General features: G+C 44.1%; 1 protein-coding gene across 1 annotated transcript in view; it reads left to right on the top strand.

The window, feature by feature from the left end:
* Positions 1 to 24,997, top strand: part of LOC126293230 (uncharacterized) — a 167,858-nt gene that overhangs the window by 44,778 nt on the left and 98,083 nt on the right. The window contains 3 exon segments of the mRNA XM_049986351.1: positions 18,080 to 18,359; positions 21,441 to 21,450; positions 22,460 to 22,636. Of these exon segments, the coding sequence (XP_049842308.1) occupies positions 18,080 to 18,359; positions 21,441 to 21,450; positions 22,460 to 22,636 (467 nt within the window).

Consider the following 24,997-nt stretch of genomic DNA (forward strand, 5'->3'; position numbering starts at 1 on the left):
CTGTGTTTAGTCTCCCGCGGTTATGCTGTTATCCTCTCCTTCCGCGGGTGGCAGCCTCAGTGTGTATCGATATTCGCACCTGGGACTATCTTTGACCTGGCGCTTATAGCTTCCGGCTGGGCGGTGTGCGGGCAGTCGGTTGGTTGGTGTGGAGCAGCGAGGAAATCTCCGCGAGACGTAGTTTGGCCGGGGCCGCTGGCGGTCTCTATGCCGTGTCGGAGTGTGTGTGTGGCTGTTCCCAATGCTACGAGGTCCGTGGCTTACCGACCCTGCACACGAAAATTGAGTTTTGACTTAATCTACCAGCAAGTCAAAACTGTTCACATAGTGTCGTTTGGAGTTCGTTGTTGACTGTTGGAATATTCCCGCGAGCAAAGAAGTTGTTTACAAGTTGGAAAATTCTAGCCACCCTCCGGTGGAGTTTCATTGTATTTGGTTATTTGAATTGAAGTGCACCAGCGGAGACTTCTGCCCTGTGGCCGTTAACGTTCCTGTTACCTGCCCTGGGCAGTGTAGATTCCTCATCGTGTTGTTGCTGTCCAGCACGGTGTGTGGTTTGACAGCTCCATGTACGATTGGTTGTGGGCGTCAATATATTCTACGTTGTTCCGTTGAACTCTCGGTTGTGCCCTGCTCGGGTGAAGTGGAAGTTATCTTACCGGTGGGTCCATTGACTGTCAGTCGGTTGGGTTGTATTCGGATCGTGAATGATTGGCCGTAATGCCTGTCTCACCTAAGCGAGCGTCAGTGGTTGAATTCCAGACCGACCCTCGAACATTTGAGCGCCCTTGGGTGTACTGCATTTTTTTTTATTTGTTCTTGTTGTTTGTACTTGTATGGCTTCTAGCTGATTTTTTTTTTTTAAATGAAGGTTGTTTTCCCCTTAAGGTGTAAGATTCTTTAGGCCTTCAGCCTAATTTACAGAACTGTTTCACGTAAGAGCTTTGGTATTTTAAAGGTTTTAATGTTGTTGAATTTTAGCTGTTAGGCCTTCAGCTAATTTTGAGATTGAGTTGTCTTGCTCTTACAGCCTACAGCCTAAATTAAAGAACTGTTTTACGTAAGGCCTTCTTTTATTTTTTTTAAAATAAGCCTTAAGTGTTGGGCTTTCAGCCAGTTTTCAATTCACATTGGTTGGTCTGAAAATCTCAGAGTCTTTAGGCCTTCAGCCTAAATAAAGGACTGTTGTAAGATAAGGCTTGCCTGTTAAATTTCTGATTATGTTTGCGTTTTAAGTTATTGGCCTTCAGCCGTTTTTAAATGAAAGTGGCTTTCAGCCAGTAATTAAGTCCCAAGGATTAAAGCTGTGTGTTTTAAAAAAAAGTTTTTTGGGCTCTTCTAATGTTTGATCAGATAAGTTAAATGTTTGAGTGTAACTGACAGCACCTTATTTTGGGCCCCTTCCACAATTTAAACTACCTGTCCTGTCCTGCGGGTTTAGCAGTGCATCTCAGCCACGTTTTTCCTATGGCGGTGGTAGTACAGCGGCGTCTGTTTAATTTTGCGTTCGCAGGACAAAAGTGTTACTTTCTGATTGGCAACTACTGCTTGAAATGCAGGAAATGTCAGCAGAGTTGACGCACTCTGTGCTTTTAAATTCGCTTTGGATTTTGCTCTGGGCTGAGCAACTTGCGGAGAGAACACTTCGGCCTCTGACTGCAGCAGAGTCACTCCGCGTCTCACTCGGCAGAGACACTTAGGTTCCGCACGCGGCTGTGACAATCTCCGGTCAGGTGGAGACTTCGCCCAGGAGACTCCTGGGTCAGAACTCGGCTGCGGAGCCCACATAGTGGCAGGTTAGCTAGCCATATGCGCCTTCCACAGTCAGCAAATTCACACGTCAACGGCAGCACCGGCTGTATAGGTAGCGATGAAGTTAATAACCGTCAATAATTTCACAGTGTGGTAGAACCTGGCCAATAGAGCTGCTACAGGTGCACATCTAATTCACTTACAACGTGACAGTTATTGAACTATATGAAATAAAGTCGTCATAACTTCTGAACTGTTTGCGTAAGGTCGTTCAAACTGCTCTTTAGCCGTGGTCCATGCCATTATAGGGATTATTATGCGCGGTATGGTTTCGTTTAGCGACGAAGTCCACTTTCATTCGTCAACAAGCAAACCTGGCGCATTCGGGGACTCAGCATCCATATTTCGCGATCGAGAAGTCTGTTATCCTCAGCGGGTGACTGTAGTGTGCAATATACAGGCACGGAATAATCGGTGCGATATTCCTTGATGGTAAAGTGACTACCGAACGGTACGTGTTGGTTTTGGAAAACGATTTCAGCCGCCTTATCCAAAGTGACCCTGATTTCGACAAGATGTAGTTCATGCAACACAGAGCTCGACTCCACTGAAACATGAAGGTGTTCGACGTCTTGGAGGAGCACTTTGGGGTTCGCATTCTGGCTCTGGGGAACCCAAGGGGCCACTAGCATGGGTCTCGAATGGCCGCCATATTCTCCGGATATGAGCACATGCGACTCCTTTTTGTGGGCTATATTAAAGACAAGGTGTACAGCAATAACAATAAAACCATTGCTGAGCTGCAAACAGCCATTCAGGAGGTCATCGACAGCATCGATGTTCCGACACTTCAGCGTGTCTTGCATAATTTTCCTATTCGTCTGCGCCACATCGTTGTCAATGATGGCAGGTATATCGAACATGTCATATCCTAAATCGGAATACCTGTAGTGACGTTTACATGTTTAATAAGGTGTGTGCAAACCGTAGTTTGTAACTAAATTATGTTGTTTTCAATATATTACATTGACTGTGATCCTGTATATTCCAAGTATGTACGCAACACCGTTGTCGAGTTGTGGATTTGAATCAGTTAAAGTTTAATATGCTAGAGAGCTGAACTTACCACCACGTGCTTCCCTACCCGAGATTTGCCAACCTTAAGTTACTTCAATTTTATCTTGTTCAGTGTTTGTCGTTATTGTCGTTGCATCTGGAGTAACTTTTACCGAACCACTTGGCAATGTTTTAAACGAAACCAAATTGCACGGCTACTTGGATCTGGTGCAGGGTCATTCATTGGTGTGGTTCCTGTTGATTCATTCTGTAGGTGGGACTATACTAGACATGGCCTACATTTCAACAAGATACGGAAGGGTAAACTGGCTGGGCTGACAGCCAGAAATTTAAAGGGGGGAGGAACTACATCTCATGGTGGAAACTCTTTTTTAGTGTAAGATCAGTGTCCAGTGGGAAACTCAGCCAGGCAAGTACTACAGATTTTTAAAAAGTTCAAGATACTCACAAAAGTAAAGTGAAAAATAATGTTAGTATATTTCATCAAAATATTGGCGGATTGAAGAATAAAACTGATGAGCTTCTGCTTTGTTTAGAAGATATAGAAACTGATAATGTACTAGATGTACTATGCCTGTCTGAGCATCACATTGTCACTGATATGCAAAAGGTTAGCATCAATGGGTACAAATTAGCTGCACATGTAAGTAGAGATAATATGATGAGAGGAGGAGTTGCCATATATGTCAATAGCTTCCACAGTGTAAAAATTTTAGAAACTAAAAATATCGAAGCATATGCCAATGAACTTAAACTAAATGATGGCATTTTCATAATTGTAACATTCCCCCTCAGGGAATTTCTGGCTATTTCTAGAAAACTTGGATGCTTTGTTGTGCTATCTGTCACACAGGGGGAAGCAAATTATCATTTGTGGGGAATTCAATGTTGATTCCCTGAAAGAGTGTAATAGGAAGAATGACCTTGTAGTATTACTCAGTTCTTTCAACTTGAGCTCTGTCATTGATTTTCCTACTCAGATAACAAAGAACAGCAGTACATTGACAGATAACTTTTTTATAGGCCAAGATAAGTTTAAGGGCATAAATGCTTATCCTATTGAGAATGGTCTTTCAGATCATGGCGCACAGCTAGTTACAGTAGTTACAGTACAGCTCCATGCAGTATATCAAATCAGAATTTCAAAGCAGTGCATTCAATTAACAATATAAATATTGCAAACTTTAGGGAAAGCCTACAGCAGCTAGACTGAGATGAAGTGTATAAGGAACCCGATGCAAACTTGAAATATAACTTATTTCACGATACATTTTTAACGGTATTTGAAAATTGTTTTCCCAAGAAAATAGTTAAACATAATTCCAAGAAAACATATGAAAAACCTTGGCTAACTAAAGGAATAAGAATATCGTGCAACCGTAAAAGAGAAATGTATCTAACAGCAAGAGGGAGTACTGACTCCGAAATTGTTCAATATTATAAACACTATTGTGCGGTACTAAGATCAGTTATTAAAAAGTCCAGAAGCATGTGTATCATGTCTGAGATCAGTAAGTCTGATGATAAAATTAAAGCAATCTGGAATATTATTGAAAGGGAAACAGGGTAACCAAGCGCACAGGAAGACTTTAGTGCCATAAAACTGAATGACAAGTGTACTAACAAACAATCAGAAATTGAAAATATTTTCAATAATCATTTTTTAAATGTTGTGGAGAAAATAGGATCTAGATTTTCACTAGAAGAGACAAGGCTATCAATAGAAGAGGCCATACCTGTGCAGTTTGAAACAACTGTAATTCCACCAACCTCTCCCTCTGAAATCAGTAAAATAATAAACTCGCTCAAAAGTAAAAGCTCTTGCGGAATTGATGGCATTTCCAGCAAGGTACTTAAAGCTTGTTCCCCACAGATAAGTAGGATTCTCAGCCACGTATGTAATAGCTCTTTGGAGCAAGGTGTTTTCCCCGATAGACTAAAATATGCCATTGTAAAACCATTGCATAAAAAGGGGGATACGTCGGATGTCAACAACTATCGCCCAATCTCTCTTCTGACAGCTCTATCAAAAAATTTTGAGAAAGTAATGTATTCAAGAGTAGTCTCCCATATTTGTAAAAATAAACTACTAACAAAATGTCAGTTTGGTTTTCAGAAAGGCTTTTCAACATAAAATGCTATATACGCTTTCACTGATCAAATATTAAATGCTCTGAATAACCGGACGTCACCCATTGGTATTTTTTGTGATTATGTATATCATGGAATTCTTTTAGATCAGCTAAATCATTATGGTTTGAGTGGGGCAGTGCAAAAATTGTTTAATTAATACTTAACTGGAAGAATGCAGAAAGTTGAAATAAGTGGTTCATGTAATGTTAAAACAGCTGATTCCTCAAACTAGGAGGCTATCAAGTATGGGGTCCAACAGGGTTCGCTCTTACGTCCTCTACTGTTCTTGATATACACTCCTGGAAATTGAAATAAGAACACCGTGAATTCATTGTCCCAGGAAGGGGAAACTTTATTGACACATTCCTGGGGTCAGATACATCACATGATCACACTGACAGAACCACAGGCACATAGACACAGGCAACAGAGCATGCACAATGTCGGCACTAGTACAGTGTATATCCACCTTTCGCAGCAATGCAGGCTGTTATTCTCCCATGGAGATGATCGTAGAGATGCTGGATGTAGTCCTGTGGAACGGCTTGCCATTCCATTTCCACCTGGCGCCTCAGTTGGACCAGCGTTCGTGCTGGACGTGCAGACCGCGTGAGACGACGCTTCATCCAGTCCCAAACATGCTCAATGGGGGACAGATCCGGAGATCTTGCTGGCCAGGGTAGTTGACTTACACCTTCTAGAGCACGTTGGGTGGCACGGGATACATGCGGACGTGCATTGTCCTGTTGGAACAGCAAGTTCCCTTGCCGGTCTAGGAATGGTAGAACTATGGGTTCGATGACGGTTTGGATGTACCGTGCACTATTCAGTGTCCCCTCGACGATCACCAGAGGTGTACGGCCAGTGTAGGAGATCGCTCCCCACACCATGATGCCGGGTGTTGGCCCTGTGTGCCTCGGTCGTATGCAGTCCTGATTGTGGCGCTCACCTGCACGGCGCCAAACACGCATACGACCATCATTGGCACCAAGGCAGAAGCGACTCTCATCGCTGAAGACGACACGTCTCCATTCGTCCCTCCATTCACGCCTGTCGCGACACCACTGGAGGCGGGCTGCACGATGTTGGGGCGTGAGCGGAAGACGGCCTAACGGTGTGCGGGACCGTAGCCCAGCTTCATGGAGACGGTTGCGAATGGTCCTCGCCGATTCCCCAGGAGCAACAGTGTCCCTAATTTACTGGGAAGTGGCGGTGCGGTCCCCTACGGCACTGCGTAGGATCCTACGGTCTTGGCGTGCATCCGTGCGTCGCTGCGGTCCGGTCCCAGGTCGACGGGCACGTGAACCTTCCGCCGACCACTGGCGACAACTTCGATGTACTGTGGAGACCTCACGCCCCACGTGTTGAGCAATTCGGCGGCACGTCCACCCGGCCTCCCGCATGCCCACTATACGCCCTCGCTCAAAGTTCGTCAACTGCACATACGGTTCACGACCACGCTGTCCCGGCATGCTACCAGTGTTAAAGACTGCGATGGAGCTCCGTATGCCACGGCAAACTGGCTGACACTGACGGCGGCGGTGCACAAATGCTGCGCAGCTAGCGCCATTCGACGGCCAACACCGCGGTTCCTGGTGTGTCCGCTGTGCCGTGCGTGTGATCATTGCTTGTACAGCCCTCTCGCAGTGTCCGTAGCAAGTATGGTGGGTCTGACACACCGGTGTCAATGTGTTGTTTTTTCCATTTCCAGGAGTGTACATTAATGACTTACCATCCCACATTGATGAAGATGCAAAGTTAGTTCTTTTTGCGGATGATACAAGTATAGTAATAATATCCAAAAACCAAGAACTAAGTGATGTAATTGTAAATGATGTTTTCCACAAAATTATTAAGTGGTCCTCAGTAAATGGATTCTCTTTAAATTTTGATAAAACACAGTAAATACGGTTCTGTACAGTAAATGGCACAACTCCAGTAATAACTTTGAACAGAAGTCTGTAGGTAAGGCAGAATTTTCAAAATTTTTAGGTGTGTCCATTGATGAGAGGTTAAACTGGAAGCAACACATTGATGGTCTGCTGAAACGTCTGAGTTCAGCTACGTATGCTATTAGGGTTATTGGAAATTTTGGTGACAACAATCTCAGTAAATTAGCTTACTATGCCTACTTTCATTCACTGCTTTCGTATGGCATCATATTCTGGGGTAATTCATCGTTGAGTAGAAAAGTATTCATTGCTCAAAAGCGTGTAAGCAGAATAATTGCTGGAGCCCACGCACGATTATCCTGCAGACATCTATTTAAGGATCTAGGGATCCTCACAGTATATATATTCACTTATGAAATTTGTTGTTTATAATCCAACCCAGTTCAAAAGTAATAGCAGTGTGCATAGCTATAACGCCAGGAGAAAGGATGATCTTCACTATGCAGGGTTAAATCTGACTTTGGCACAGAAAGGGGTAAATTATGCTGGCACAAAAGTCTTTGGTCACCTACCAAACAGCATCAAAAGCCTGACAGATAGCCAACTAACATTTAAAACTAAATTAAAAGAATTTCTTGATGACAACTCCTTCTACTCATTGACTGAATTTTTAGATGTAAATTAAGGGAAAAAACAACAACAACAACAACTTAAACATTAGTGTCATGCAGTATTTTGTGTAATGTAATATCTTGTACAGACATCTTTTATTAACCTGACACGTTCCACCACAACGAAGTGTCGTATTCATGATCTATGGAACAAGTATTAATCTAATCTACTAATAAAATCAGGAATTTCATTTCATAGCTAGTTATCCCTGTGCATAATTTTAAGGAAACTACGATACTGCAGTGCCTGTTGTTATCCCGAATTACTACGCAAAGTTCCTTTGGACATGGATGCACGTGCCAAGGAACAGGCACTACGGCGACCACAGCTGCTGTGAAATGTATTAAACGTTTTCGCAGTTGCAAGTATGAAAAACTATCAGCTGTAGAATGGAATGAAGACAATGAAAATTTGTACTGGACCGAGACTCGAACCCGGCTTTCCCGCGTTTCGCGAGCGGAAACCTCACTATTTAGCTATCCGTGCACGACTCACGACCAGACCCAAACCCACATAAGTCGTCAACCATGCCTAAAATCTGTACTTGTACATCCATAATTTATATTAACGTACAGGGGAGACATTTTACTTCAAAGTCTTGCCCGGTTCGGCGAATAAATACGATATTGCAGTGCCTAAGTCATTCCGAGTTTCGATACAAGACATGCTGTCCCGGAACGGCACAAATTTTCAGTGTCGTCATTCCATTATATAGCTGATGGTTATTCATATGCGTCGCTACCAACGCATTTCATGTGTTTCAGAACGACTGAGTTTCCTTAAAAAGGTTCCACTTTTGAGATTTAATTTGCTGTAGTCTGATCAGTAGACAATGCTGTCCTCAACTGCAGGATGCTGTTCTTGGTATCTTATTTACAGACTGGAAATTCCGACAAAAATGAACACACTACACTTGATTTTTAAGCATGAACAAGTGGTACGAATTAGGAAACTGGTTTCTTACTTTGTACCTGTTGGGACAGAATTTCTAGCCTCTCACCAATTGTGTGAGTTTTAACACATGTCTTATGTTAACTATAAAGAAATATTCCATATTTCATTTCGTATATCACTATATCCTGACATTACAACATTTATCACTCCTTTCCCCACCCCCACATTTTCCATTTCATGCATGTGATCATTTCTTCCATTCCATCCTCCTCACACACGTCTCTACACCATTCATGTGTTTAACGAATGACTTTTGTTGAGTCCCCAAAACACTTGCTTTTCGCAGCTGGAGCTCTAGTTCTAGATATATTCTCCTTTGCTTCGGTTAGCTTTCTTTTCTTGGAGCCGGCCTGGCTAGCCGAGCTGTTCTAGGCGCTACAGTCTCGAACAGCGCGACCACTACGGTCGCAGGTTCGAATCCTGCCTTGGGCATGGATGTTTGCGATGTCCTTAGGTCAGTTAGGTTTAAGTAGGTCTACGTTCGAGGGGACTGATGACCTGAGAAGCTCAGAGCCATTTTTCTTTTCTTGGAGCATTGACTCCTTCTCATCTCACAGGCTCTTTGGCTGGGGTTGAAGGTTTTTGTTTAGAGCTTTCATCAAAACCTTCGAATTCGGCGATAATTTTCTGATGGACACCTTCAGCCCAATTTCTGTCTGCCATGGCTTCTTCTGCCCTAAAATGGCAAGCCGTTTCTTACCGCAATTTCTAAGGCAAGTTTTATTACGTTCGACGTGCTTAAACCGGACAGCATCGCTTCAAACTTAAGAGTATGTTCTTCCAATTCGTTTCCGACTTCATTCCAAAACACGTTACTGTGACCAAAACTATTTATTTCCCAGTTTGCATTATCCTTTTAATTTTAGCATGCCTGTTACTTGTACGTTTAGACAGTTTTAAATGCGTGCACATTCATTTAATCCGTGATACCTATTTAGATATACGGTTACAGCTAAATGCTATACATCTATACTATATTTTCCAAAATACCTTTTTGTGGCCATACTGGAATACAAAATAATTACTTAATTCATAACTTACCTTAGAATAAGGAAGACATAAGAAAATTCACCACATCATTTGTACTAATAATGCTAAACGCATATGTTTACATCGCTATACAAGCAAGTTTCTCAAATTGTACCGGTACAATATCATATACGTGTAGAAGTTCATTATAGGCATCTTCGCCATTTTCTCTTTGGCATTCTGCTACAGACGGGCTACAGCGAATGTATATACACTACTGTCTGAAAACTAAGGTTATTTTATTTTCATGTATATTCGCCCTTAGAGGACACATTATGTTGGCACTGACCTTATAGATCTTAGATAAAAACAAAAACAAAAATCGAAGCTGTTTTCAGACGATTTGTTTCAACACAGGCAATAGCTAGCAATATGGCTCCAAGAACCTCACGTCTCACACCGATCTTCACTAAATGTCGGTTAGTGCATGAGGTATTTTTATAGCAGCGGTACGAATTAATATCTGGTACAATACAAGCAACTCTTCCACACCTTGACAACACCCTACGAGATGCCGCTGATATATCTGTCTGAACAGGGGTGCTGCTCCCAACAGATGGTTTCAGGCCGCCGTACACGTAAATATTGCCACTCCTGGAAAAACTACCAACGTCTGTGGTGTTCTCTAACAGAGATACCCAACTGTCATGTGATCGCATGCGGCACGCGGCAGTCCGAGATAGTATACACGACTGGTTTCTTCCGGCCGGCCGGAGTGGCCGAGCGGTTCTAGACGCTTCAGTCTGGAACCATGCGACAGCTACGGCCGCAAGCTCGAATCCTGCCTCGGGCATGCATGTGTGTGATGTCCTTAGGCTAGTTAGGTTTAAGTAGTTCTAAGTTCTAGGCGACTGATGACTTTAGAAGTTAAATCGCATAGTGGTCAGAGCCATTTGAACCATTATGAAATTTTGAGCAGATTCAGCATTCAAACAAAAACCTCGAGGCTGTGTACGAACCGTTCGTACACCGCACAATGTCGAAGGTGTGCGAGCTGTTGTCAGAGGAAGCCCACATCAGTGAATCTGTCGTCATACATCGTCTTTACAGTTGCATATTTCAAGTGTTCGATGAATATTGGTTCAGAACTTACATAACACAACGTTTATATTGTCCACGAACTGAAATCCAACGTTCACCCGCACTGTTAAGTCCCATAATGCTCAGAGCCATTTGAACCATTTTATTTTTTGGCTTCTTCCGGCGTTGAGACGGGTCCGTGGCGATTTCTTGCATTATCGCTGGGCTGCTGACTGAGCACTAGATTTAACGCAATGAGTGTAACGATTCCTTCGGTGAACAGATAGAAGAGGAGGTGAGCTGCGAAATGAATGTCACTGTTAAATGAGCCGCGGAGAGACTTTCATACTGTGATTTGAGCAGAGATATTTAATAGTTCCGCATGACTGCTGATGTACAACATATTAACGGCGGTAGAAAAATCTTCCCTTCGAAGCCCGTACAGTCAAGAATCGGTATTCCAAACAGGCAACATCGCCGTGAGCACGAGGGCAATTATACCACCGACGCCCCAGGTTGAAGATACTCGTTTGGTGAAACACGGTGTCCCTCTGGGTGAAGAAGTCCGTAATTGCCTACTGCACATTCTCGTCCCATGGGAGTAATCGACTCTTCGAGGCCTTCTTTAAAGGAAAAAATTTGTGATAGCGGCATGTGGAGAGGCCTGTAGCGAGTGTGTTCGAGCGTCTACCACTTCAGTTGTTGTAACTTCTACGTTACGACGTTCGCAATACGGGGACGTACGCTATCACGACGCAGCAGCATCGTTTCTCACGCAATTTCGCAGCGGTAGTTTTCGACAGATACAATGCCCCACGCACATAGTTTATTCTCCAGTGGATGTGTCCTGTTTGGCCGGCCGCGGTGGTCTAGCGGTTCTAGGCGCGCAGTCCGGAACCGCGCGACTGCTACGGTCGCAGGTTCGAATCCTGTCTCGGGCATGGATGTGTGTGATGTCCTTAGGTTAGTTAGGTTTAAGTAGTTCTAAGTTCTAGGGGACTGATGACCACAGAAGTTAAGTCCCATAGTGCTCAGAGCCATTTGAACCATTTTTTTGTCCTGTTTGGACGCATTGGACACCAACGTCGCCATAGTTACCGTTTCTGCGTTTACCACGTGCACGTCGGAAAAACACAAATACCACACTGATCCCTTGCCTACATCTACATCTCCGTCTACATCTGTACTCCACAAGCCACCGTACGGCGCGTGGCGGAGGGTGCTCTGTACCTCTACTAGTCACTTTCTTTCCTGTTCCACTCACAAACAGAGCGAGGGAAAAGCGACTATCTATATGCCTCCATAAGAGCCCTTTATCTTATTTTTGTGGTCCTTACGCACAAAGTATGCTGGTGGCAATAGAATCATTCGGCAGTCAGCTTCAACTTTCTAAATTTTCTCAAGTGTTTTTCTAGAGAGTGACATCACGTTCCCTGCAGGTATCCTTATTTGAGTTGTCAAATCATCTCCGTAAACCTTACGTGCTGTTCAACCCTACCGGTAACAGATCTAGCCACCCGCGTCTGCACTGTTTCCATGTCTTCCTTCAATCCGACCTAGAAAAGATCCCAGATACTCAACCAACACTCAAGAATAGGTCGCGCCAGCGTCCTGTATGTGGTCTCCTTTACAGGTGAACCACCCTTTAATAAAATTCTCCCAATAAACCAAAGTCAACCATTCGCCTAAACCACCACAGTTCTTACATGCTCATTCCAGCATATACAGCTTTGCAACGTCATGCCCAGATATTTAAACGACTTGATTGTGTCAGTCAGGACGCTATTAATACTTCATTCGAACGTTAGAGGTTTGTTCTTCCTACACATCCGCACTAACTTGCATTTTTCTCCATTTAGGGCTATCTGACATTTATGACACCAAGAAGAAATTTTCTCCAAGTCGTCTCGTATCTTCATAGTCACTTAACGTCGACACCTTACAGTGAAGTACAGTATCATCAGCGAACAACCGCAGATTGCTGCCCACCCAATCCGCCAAATCATTTATGTATATAGAGAGCTACAGAGGTCCTACCACACTTCCCTGGGCAGTTCTGACGACGTTTCCTCTGATGAACACTATCCGTCGAGAACAACATACTGGGTTCTATTACGAGTACATAAGAAGTCTTCGAGCCTCTAACATATTTGTGAACTTATTCCTTATGCTCTTATCTTCATTAACATCCTGCAGTGGGGAACTGTGTCAAACGCTTTCCAAAAATCTAGAAATAGCCTGTTGCACAGTATATCATGTGAAAAAAGGGTAATCTGAGTTTCGTACGAGCAATGATTTTTAACGAGACATTGCACGTGAAATTCGTTGAAATTTGTCATTTTCTGTTTTCTACTCCTTAATGTACTTTGGACTTCCGTGAACGTTTTGGTACATAATACATTAAAATCAGACAATTGTGAGACCTTCAAACAATATTTTGAGTGTTTACATGTGACTGTCAAAATTTGCAGCCACGCAGCAGTCATATCTTGGGAACCACACAGTCTACAAGGCTGTGAATTTCTTTGTTTTGCGCCTACTGCTACGTCTAAGAAGTTGCCATAAACAAATCAGTGCTTTCGAGATAAAAGTTTTCTGCGTTTAGTACCACGTCATAATGTAAAAACTACTGCTGCTATAGAGAAACCAACGTTTTGGCCACGATTACAGCGGCCTTCTTCTGGGTAGACCGCGTCATAATGTTAAAACTACTGCTGCTATAGACCCAGTAGTAGTTTTTACATTATGACGCGGTACCAAACCCAGAAAACTTTTATGTCAACTGACCCTGCCCGCGGAAGCCTACGCAATGAAATCAGAGCTTTGTTTCTCAGACTAATTTTCATTGAAAGTAGTGTGATTATCGCCTATTTTTGTAGTAAGCTAACTTCTATTGCTTTTTATACATAAATAAAATAACTAAGCATGAACGTAACTTCAAGAAACTCAAATTTGCGGGTAACAGATATGTGAGACTTGTATTTTCTTCTGAAGTACTTAAAAACTCGTTTGCTAGCAGTGGAATAAACCACAATAGTGTTTCTGAAGTGATCACGCCCCCTCGTGCATCGAAAAGGAAAGAAACTTTAGAAATGGGTGACAATGGTAAACATTCTCTTCCTTTGGAAGTAATGGAAGAAATCAAACCTATTTATAGAGTTATGGCCAATCTTGAGCTACTAAAGAAGTGTTTTCATGGGAAGACGCAGAATATTAATGTCCTTCAATAATGTTGTGTGGTGCGGTGTGCCTAAAAATATATTTGTTGGCTTTATGACTCTAACGTTAGCAGTGTCTGATGCTGTAATAACTTTTAATGGTGGTAATTATGAAAGACTGAAGGTTCTGGAGAAGTTAGGGTTAGATTTGGACAGAACACAGCTAAAGGACTGCGGGAACTGGATGAGCTTCGTGTACGTGAAGCAGAGTTAGCTGCCCAGCAAATGATAAAAGAAGCAAAAAAGAAAAGGAGGAGGCAAGCACTGGGCTGTTGTGAGACTGAAGAAGACACAGACTGTAGGCCAGGGCAATTCTAGTGTATAAAAGCCGCAGAAACGTAAGTCTGTAGAAGAATTTGTATTAAAGTTTTAAACCTCAATATCTCTGAACTACATTTTTTTCAATAAATGACGCGTTTTCTAAAAAAGTACTGCTGGTAGAGACATGAAATTTTCACAGCATGCCAAGTGTGAGATTCAACACATATGGAACTATAATAGTTAAAATGTCCTCAGTTGTGCTGTTTTTATGTTCATTTATTTACAAAATCCTATCAATAAATTGATTGTTTGAAAAGAAAGATAACATGCCCCACAGTACAATTTTAATTCAGTGTATCTATAAAGGTACATTCAGTAATTATGTAAAACTGTAAGCTGGTGTCTTAAAATGTTTCCAAGATAATGGGTCACAAAATTCGATAATTTAACATTGGCGGCATAGGACGTACAATGTCCCCTTAAAATCCTGCTGATTCGTGGACACAGGCTTCACAGTCCCAAGAAACTGAGAATATTTTCAATGATCCTGCAACAACCCTACATATCGGGGCCTAAATTATCATTGGAGTTGTGCTACGTTGCATATACGCTGTAGCAACGCTCTCTAACGGAAACTTTTTGATCGTACCTTATACTGTAGTTACCGCTTTGTTGGCGACCTCTGCAATAGGCTGCTAGCAGACTCGCCGCGCCTGGCGTGTAGGCTGACCCGTGCAACCGGCGTTGTTAGAGGGAAGGCTGCATTGCAGTGGAGCTGCGACCAAACGATTCAGGGTCACACCACTATTCCTCGTAAGCCGAGTAGTAGTAGTAGTTGTCCTGAAGATGTTTATCGTTTTGTAATGGTCCTTAACCATTACTAACTAGGGTTCCTGCCGTGACACATTACTGTGTGTGATACGCTGATAGTACGTGTTGTTCCTCGTGAATCTTTGCGTATGGACAGCTACGTGTACTAACTGACAAAAGAAGGTGTAGCACACCTGCTGGTTCCACCATCCTGGTTTGCGCACTGATATGAAACAGCGTACTACTTGTTTCACACGACTGCTAATTTCACGGTTAGGACGTTTGCTTACCTCGCGTTCAGTTTCCTCGACGTTGCAGTTGTCCTCTTCTCATCCAGAAGTCGTGGCTCCGCACAAGCATGAAACCAACCGTGAATGATGTAATATGTACTGGAAAACTTCAACACTACTTTAAATGAAAAGTATTTAGGTATGCTACCATCTCATCTTCTTGTTCCGTAGGGAACATTCTGAATTCTGCCTGCCATCTGTTCACCCTGTAATTGCAATTACTCTTGATTTACGGTTCTATATCTCCAATGTTTGTCTACGTACTTTAAATTACTTACATGCTTTTTGAAACACCTATTTCGCAATATACAGGGTGACAATAATGGTCGTCCTGTTAGCGAAGACATTCGCATCGGTCGTCTGCTGCCTGCTGCCATAGCCTATTAAAGTCATATTTCGTCGCACAGTCCTAACATATCGCAGTCCCACATAGATTTATGCGGTTATGGCAGTCAGTGTTCCTTGTCTGTTAGCACTGCCGACTCTACGCAAACGCAGGTGCTCTCGGTCGTAAGTGTAGGCCGTCGGCCAGTGCGTTGTCCGTGGTGTGCCAGAAAATTTCGTATTCTCGACACGTTTTTGATACTGTGGATCTCGGAACATTAAATTCCCTAACGATTTCCGAAATAGAACGTCCCATGCATGCAGTTCCAACAGACATTCCGCATTCAAAGTCTGTTTATTCATATCGTGTGGCCATAATCATGTCGGAAACATTTTCACATGAATCACCTGAGTACAAACGAGAGCTCAGCAATTCACTATCCTTTTACTCCTTCTATACGCGGTACTACACATGTGTATCGCTCTCCAATGATTTATGTCACCTCGTTGTATATTCTGGAGAAAAGTGTTAGTAAATGAAGTGGTATGATTACCATCTGTTTTAATGTATGTATTGAAAAGAAAGATTTTATATTTTGGTCAAAAGCATTTATACGTAGGCAACGGCCTTGCCGCAGTGGATACACCGGTTCCCGTGAGATCACCGAAGTTAAGGGCTGTCAGGCGTAGCCGGCACTTGGATGGGTGACCATCCAGATGCCATGCACTGTTGCCATTTTTCGCGGTGCCCTCAGCCTCGTCATGCCCATTGAGGAGCTACTCAACCGAATAGTAGCGGCTCCAGTCAAAGAAAGCCATCATAACGACCGGGAGAGCGGTGTGCTGACCATATGCCCCTCCTATCCGCATCCGTAACTGAGGATGACACGGCGGTCGGAGGGTCACTTGTGATCTGAAGAAGGAATGCATGAGTGCATTTACACGTAATGGAGATACATAAAATGAGCTGCTGTCAAAATACTGCACATATTCAGTGGAATATTTTGTCGATACAGTTTTGGCATGCAGTAATAAATTTTTTAAGGCAGTGGCATGTTTGAAGTCCTGGTTTTTCAGTTTTTTGCTATTGCTGTACTATGAGCTCACAGTTGATTTTAGTTCACAGCTTTTCACACCACAAAGCTGTCCATTTCCCTCAGTTAACGTTTATGCGAAATTCTTTGGTATTGCTCTTTGCTGGAGGTGGTCTCGTAGAAGCGCAAAAGAAAGCTGCCCCAAGAATTCTCTTCTTCTCGGTTGTTGTTTCTTATTTACGTTGAAATAATGGTGTCATCCAACACTCTGATTTTTTGCCTCGCAAGAAAACGCCATGATGCTGTTTCAGTATTTACAAGATACTAAAATAAGGTGTAAAACAAGAAAATATCTGAGGAAACTGAATATTTTTTATTACTACTTTGTACATTTCGGTTGCACTGATATATAATTTTGCTACAGTGGTTACCAGTTTCGAGCTGACACCTCACTTTCAAAGCATACACCTTGTTACTAACCGAATTATTCATATAATGCGGTTCCAAAATGCTCCAATAGCTTCTGTAGAGAAAGGCGTAGTGAGGGCAGCAAGTATCCTCACTGATATGAGCCTATGTGTCTGTCGCAATGACAAACGTAACCAAACCGTACTGAGCAGCATGCCTCGAATAAGCAAGAATTCAAAACCGCATCTACGTAGCCACGGGAATAACCAAAGCAAACAATAAACTGACACCAGCGCCTGCATCTGGTCTGTCATTCGTAGAACTGTTTGTCGTAAGCTGACGGGTATTGCTATTATTAGAATACCAGGTACACCATACCAAACGACTGAGAACATAGCTTCTTGGAATCAGTTGTCGCAGGCAGCTGCGGCCGAGAGGTTCTAGGCGCTTCAGTCGGGAACCGCGCTGCTGCTACGGTCGTAGGTGATGGTAGTGGTGGTGTTGGTGGTGGTGCGCTACAATATCGAAGTTTACGTTGAACCCGCGGGCCGACATGGTTCAAATGCTAATCATTTCTGCAGAACATACTATTGTACATGTCCTGTGACTGTCTCTAGTCGTTTAATGTGTTCCGTTTTTTTTCTGAACACGAGTGTTCTTTCTTTCTTTTGCTTGTGCCTTTTCCCGCAGTTAGGCAGGGTCAGCATGGTTAATCGGATTTGGCAATGTCAGTGTAAGGGTTGGCCGATGCCCTTCCTGCAACCACCCCATTACCCCCGAAATGGAATTAGTGTACGCCAACTGTCTGCGACTAGTGTATTCCATGGAATAGTACGAAAGTGTGGAAATGTTGCGAGCCATGTAACTGAGGCGGGATGTGGGGACCAGCCCGGTATTCACGTAGGGGGATGTGGAAAACCGCCTAAAAACCACATCCAGGCTGGCCGGCACACCGCCCGTCGTCGTTAATCCGCCGGGCGGATTCGTTCCGGGGCTGGCGCGCCTACCCGAGTCCGGGAAGCAGCGCATTAGCTCTCTCGGCTAGCCTGGCGGGTCTGCGGAACACGAGTGTATTACTGCGACAACGCTCCGCGTGTCCTTACGCGTTAATTTCGAAGTCTTTTTAAAAGCAGATTGGTAAGAGATGCCCCCAGCACCGAAGCCACGGGCCAGCAGGTGTTGAGGTGCGCGTGGTGTGCCCGCAGGAAGCTGCGCCGGCAGCGGGAGCGGCTGTGCCGGTTCACGGTGGGGCGGCTCCTGCCGCAAGGCGCCGACTGCGTCTTCCTCAACGGCTCGTCGACGCTGGCGCCGCCCTGGGACCTCGACTACCCGGACTGGCCCGCCGGCGGCGCCGCAGTAGGTCTCGGCGTCGGCGTGGGCGCCGCCAACTTCACCAACGACACCGGCACAGGTAGGCTACCCGCCGTGCGCGGGCAGCGCTTACACCGGCTGAGGCTGCCAATTTTATTGACATCTTCTTTCACTGTACATTCGAATCGAGCTACACACCAATACCATCACTTGCTGTATCTCGACATTTGGCGAAGGCGATTTATTCTCTAACTCATTTTGAAAAACTGATAGACACTTAAAAATATCGCTTTATCAGTGCATAAGTATTACGTTTTTGTTTTGCACGTTGGTGTTCCGACTGCTACGGGTTTATGTATCGATTACCATTTTTCATTTGTAGTTTACTACTGCTGTTTCAGTTTATACCTACTGGCCATTAAAATTGTTACATCAAGAAGAAATGCACAAATGGAAAAATATATTACACTAGGACTGACATGTGATTACATTTGCACGCAATTTGGGTGCACAGATCATGGGAAACCAGTACCCAGAGCAACCACATCTGGTCGTAGTAACGGCCTTGATACGCCTGGGGATTGAGGCAAACAGAGCTTGGATGGCGTGTACAGGTATAGCTGCCCATGCAACTTCAACACGATACCACAGTTCATCAAGAGTAGTGACTGGCGTATTGTGACGAGCCAGTTGTTCGGCCACCATTGACCAGACGTTTTCAATCGGTGAGAGATCTGCAGAATATGCTGGCCAGGACAGCAGTCGAACATATTCTGTATCCAGAAAGGTCCGAACAGGACGTGAAACATACGGTCGTGCATTATCCTGCTGAAATGTAGGATTTCGCAGGGATCGAATAAAGGGTAGAGCCACGGGTCGTAACATATCTGAAATGTAACGTCCACTGTTCAAAGTGCCGTCAATGCGAACAAGAAGTGACCGAGACGTGTAACCAATGGCAGTCCATACCATCACGTTTCCAATGCGCGTTCACCGCGATGGCGCCAAACACGGATGCGACCATCATGAAGCTGTAAAGAGAACCTGGATTCACCCGAAAAAATTACATTTTGCCTTTCGTACACGCAGATTCGTCGTTGAATACACCATTGCAGGCGCTCCCGTCTACGATGCAGCGTGAAGGGTAACCGCAGCCATGGTCTCCGAGCTGATAGTCCATTCTGCTGCAAACCTCGTCGAACTGTTCTTGCAGATTGTTGTTGCCTTGCAAACGTCCCCATATGTTGACTCAGGGATTGAGACGTGGCTGCATGATCCACTATAGCCATGCGGATAAGATGCCTGTCATATCAATTGCTAGTGATACGAGGCCGTTGGGATCAAGCACGGCGTTCCGTATTACTTTCCTGAACCCACCGATTCCATATTCTGCTAACAGTCTTTGCATCTCGACCAACGCGAGCAGCAATGTCGCGATAGGTTACAATCGGACTTTTATCAAAGTCGGAAACGAGATGGTACGCATTTCTCCTCCTTACACGAGGCATCACAACAACGTTTCACCAGGCAACGCCAATCAACTGCTGTTTGTGTATGAGAAATCGGTTGGAAACTTTCCTCATGTCAGCACGCTGTAGGTGACGCCACCGGCGCCAACCTTGTTTAAATGCTCTGAAAAGCTAATCATTTGCATAACACAGCATCTTCTTCCAGTCGGTTACATTTGGCCATTAGTGTATAATGTTATTTTGTCATTTGGATATAGTGAGTGGAGCTGAAAACGCTGGAAGATGGAGAGACAAGTGGAGAAATCGGAACATCTCAAACATATTCGTCTCTTTCATGCCAGCGGAGGGGTGACAGCAGCGGAGACCGGTACACTACTGGCCATTAAAATTGCTACACCCCGAAGATGACATGGTACACACGCAAGATTTAGCCGACAAGAAGAAGAGGCTGTGACATGCAAATGATTAGCTCTTCAGAGCATGCACACAAGGTTGGTGCCGGTGTGGACACCTATAACTTGCTAAACATGAGGAAAGTTTCCAACCTATTTCTCATACACAAACAGCAGTTGACCGGCTTTTCCTGGTGAAACGTTGTTGTGGTGCCGCGTGTAAGGCGGAGAAATCCGTATCATCACGTTTCCGACTTCGATAAAGGTCGGATTGTAGCCTATCACGATTGCAGTTTATCGTATCGCGACATTGCTGCTCGCGTTGGTCGAGATGCAATGACTGTTAGCAGAATACGGAATCGGTGGGTTCAGGAGGGTAATACGGAACGCCGTGATGAATCCCAACGGCCTCGTATCACTAGCAGTCGAGATGACATGCATCTTGTCCGCATGGCTGTAACGGATCGTGCAACCACGTCTCGATCCCTGAGTCAACTGATGAAGACGTTTGCAAGATAATAACCATCTGCACGAACAGTTCGACGACGTTTGCAGCAGCATGGACTATCATCTCGGAGACAGTGGCTGCGGTTAGCCCTGACGCTGCATCACAGACAGGAGCGCCCGCGATGGTGTACTCGACGACGAACCTAGGTGCAAGAATGGCAGATCGACATTTTTTCGGATGAGTCCAGGTTCTTTCTACAGCATCATGACGGTCGCATCCGTGTTTGGCAACATCGTGGTGAACGCACATTGGAAGTATGTATTCGTCATTGCCATACTGGTGTATCACCCTGCGTGATGGTATGAGGTGCCATTGGTTACATGGTACTGTCACCTCTTGTTCGCATTCACGGAACTTTGAACAGTGGACGTTACATTTCAGATGTGTTACGACCCGTGGCTCTACCCTTCATTCTATCCCTGCGAAATCCTACATTTCAGCAGGATAATGCACGACCGCATGTTGCAGGTCCTGTACGGGCCTCTCTGGATACAGAAAATGTTCGACTGCTGCCCTGGCTAGAACATTCTTCTGATCTCTCACCATTTGAAAACGTCTGGTCAATGGTGGGCGAGCAACTGGCTCGTCACAATATACCAGTCACTACTCTTGATGAACTGTGGTATCGTGTTGAAGGTGCATGGGCAGCTGTACCTGTACACGCTGTCCAAGCTCTGTTTGGCTCAACGCCCAGGCGTATCAAGCCCGTTATTACGGCCAGAAGTGGTTGTTCTGGGTTCTGATTACTCAGGATCTATGCACCCAAATAGAGCGAAAATGTAATCACATGTCAGTTCTAGTATAATATATTTGTCCAATGAATACCCGTTTATCATCTGCATTTCTTCTTGGTGTAGCAATTTCAATGGCCAGTAGTGTAGAAATATTAGCGCCGTGTATGGGAATAATGCATTGGACAGAGCAAGGCAATGAAATTGTTTTCTCGTTTTAACGAGGACCTTTTTCACATAGTGACTGTCCATGTTGAGGAAGACCTTCGGGTTTTGATGAAGATCGTTTAAAAGTATCAATCCACAATGGCCCACGTCAGTGCACACGAAAAATTGCAGATCTGATGATCTGTGGTTGTTCCACCGTCGTGTGACATTTGCATGCAATGAGGAGGTTCAAAAATCACGTGGATAGATACTGCAGGCCTTAAGCCGAAATCAGAGAAATCAGCAGATGACCATATGTGTGTCTCTGCTTGCTCATCATCAATTGGCTCGTGAACAGCACCGACCATTCCTGTCCTGTATCATTTACTTGTGACGAGAAATTGTGTGCTTGTGCTAAAAAGGAAAAGAAAGAAATGGTTGTGCCCAAACAAAGCACCAACTCCTCGTACAAAGACCGGCGCACATCCACAAAAGATAACGTTACGCATCTGGTGGAATAGAGAGGTGGGTGTGGTGGGCGTGCTTCCCTGCGATGTCACAATCGATTCTGACATTTATCACCAACAGTTGGGATACCTTACAGACGCAATTCTAGACCAACCTCCAGTAATGCGTGGATTAACACTGCTCCACGATAACACGCTCTAGCATTCTGCTACTGACGAAGAACACAGGAGTTGGTATGGGAAGTTATTTCGCACCCACCTCAGTCACCTGACATATCAGTCTCAGCTTTCGTAGGCTCGATGATTGCAACCACATAACCACCAACTCCTGGTGACAGCTCCGTTGTCCTGGATGACTAATGCGAACCTTTTTTTTATATTACAGAGTCGGTGCATGCCGCTCCCGTCTCCCCACAGGATCCATTGTTGCCACCCCCTGAGCTGTGGCAGATGATCTTGATAGAGAGTTTTAGCTCACCGCCTGCTCTCGTGTTGGACAACTGGTGAGTGCCCTCTGTGTTGCGCAGCGGTGGTGCAGACGCCTCCCCCGCTGGGCCCAGTGCTGCCACCCTTCGAGCTGTGGCAGACGGTGCTGATCGCACTGTGCCTGGGCGCGTGCATCGTCCTCACCGTCGGCGGCAACATCCTCGTGCTGCTCGCCTTCATCGTAGACCGCACCATCCGACAGCCGTCCAACTACTTCATCGCCTCCCTCGCTGCTACGGACATGCTCATCGGTACGTACTATAATGGTCGCCTACTCGTAGATATTGCTATAATAGCACTATTTTACTCCCATTTACGGAGCACGTTAGCACTTGACATTAAGTTGGCGCCATTAAAATACATTTTGATAATCGCTGCTGCTTGCTGGATCGCTACTGTGCTGGCTCTAAATCGGGTTGTCTAGGGCTAAAAAGATGAGGTCCCGTGTTTTTGATGATAAATGATGAGCGAAACCAACAAATATTTAAACTTCAAATATTTATTACTCTGGTGGCCATCTTAATTCCACTGTCCACCAAAGACAATGACACAACACAATGTAGCACTTCTTTTACATGTTCTTTGCAGCGTTTATCCACCTCGAACAATAACACACATACACTTTACCAAAGTGACATTCACACGCCGCTCAGGACCCTTCTTGCTGCTTGTATTTATAACGTTGTCAAATAACTACTAAAAAGAGATACAGTTCATAAGTCACATGTACATCTATTATTGTAATTTCTGCAGAAAAGTTATTAATTTATATCGAGTGACATAATTTAACGGGTTATTAAAATGACAGAGAGATTTGTTGACTTGACAGAATAATTCTTTGTTGCAAAAAGACCGTTTTTAGAAGATTGTCAATTGACTTCTCTAATTTGCATAAATAAGTAAATAACATGAATTATTAAGAATTACATTGGTTTTCGTCTAAAATAGGAGTGTTTACGTGAATACTGCGTGAAAACGATCGTAGTGAACAAATAGGCTTCACTGGGTGATTTATATTTAAAGAGATCCTAAATACGTAAGTTGCCCACTATTTTTCGTACTTCATATTAATTATTTAAGATAAACTTAGTGTTTTTATATGATGACATTTGCTGTATCAGTGATCAAGTGATATTAACTTTTGTGTGGGTCAGTTATTCAGTATAATTTAATGGGCTGACTATTTATGGAGACATATTATGCAATCATTGTTAACATAAACAATAAATTTTCTGTAATCATAAATACTCGTTAAACTGGTTGAATTTGGAGGGTATCGCATACTTCGGTAAAGTAAAACCTTTAATATGTTCCGTTACAGTACTCTCCAGCAATTTCACACTCCCTCACACTGCTGAAAACTATTTCATGGCGCCAGCTACTCTGTAATGGCCAGCTGACGATTCTAGTCAAGAATGATCAAGTAACAACAATAATGTTAAAAACAATGAAATATGTAGGAACAGACTGAAGGGACAAGAAATTAATGAGGGCACTGTATTCACAACCTAGAACAGCAGTGAGCCGACAGGATGGAACGAAAAAACGGAACAGCTTAGAAGAGCGATATGAGAGAACATTGTCCCATTTAGTAGGCGAGACCAGTGCAAGTTAACGATTGGGATAAAATGACTAATCACATGGTTTAAGTTCATGCTTTTAGGTAGCACGACCATAAGGATACTATTAATGCTTCAATGTCCGCCCCCGGTAGCTGAGTGGTCAGCGTGACAGACTGTCAATCCTAAGGGCCCGGGTTCGATTACCGGCTGGGTCGGAGATTTTCTCCGCTCGGGGACTGGGTGTTGTGTTGTCCTAATCATCATCATTTCATCACCATAGACGCGCAGGTCGCCGAAGTGGCGTCAAACCGAAAGACCTGCACCAGGCGAACGGTCTACCCAACGGGAGGCCCTAGCCACACGACATTTCATTTCAATGCTTCAATGTAGACAAGTGTAATGTGCTGCGAATACATAGAAACAAAGATCCCTTATCATTTAGCCATAAGATAGCAGGTCAGCAACTGCAAGCAGTTAATTGCATAAATTATCTGGGAGTACGCATTAGGAGTGATTTAAAATGGAATGATCATTAAAGTTGATCGTCGGTAAAACAGATGCCAGACTGAGATTCATTGGAAGAATCCTAAGGAAATGCAATCCGAAAACAAAGGAAGTAGGTTACAGTACACTTGTTCGCCCACTGCTTGAATATTGCTCAGCAGTGTGGGATCTGTACCAGATAGGATTGACAGAAGACAGAGAGAAGATCCAACGGAGAGCAGCGCGCTTCGTTACAGGATCGTTTAGTAATCGCGAAAGCGTTACGGAGATGATAGATAAACTCCAGTGGAAGACTCTGCAGGAGAGACGCTCAGTAGCTCGGTACGGGCTTTTGTTGAAGTTTCGAGAACGTACCTTCACCGAGGAGTCAATCAGTATATTGCTCCCTCCTACGTATATCTCGCGAAGAGACCATGAGGATAAAATCAGAGAGACTAGGGCCCACACATAGGCATACCGACAATGTTTCTTTCCACTGACAATATGAGACTGGAATAGAAGGGAGAACTGATAGAGGTGTTTAAAGTACCCTCCGCCACATGCCGT

Source organism: Schistocerca gregaria, chromosome 10 (assembly GCF_023897955.1).
Source record: "Schistocerca gregaria isolate iqSchGreg1 chromosome 10, iqSchGreg1.2, whole genome shotgun sequence".
NCBI lineage: Eukaryota > Metazoa > Arthropoda > Insecta > Orthoptera > Acrididae > Schistocerca > Schistocerca gregaria.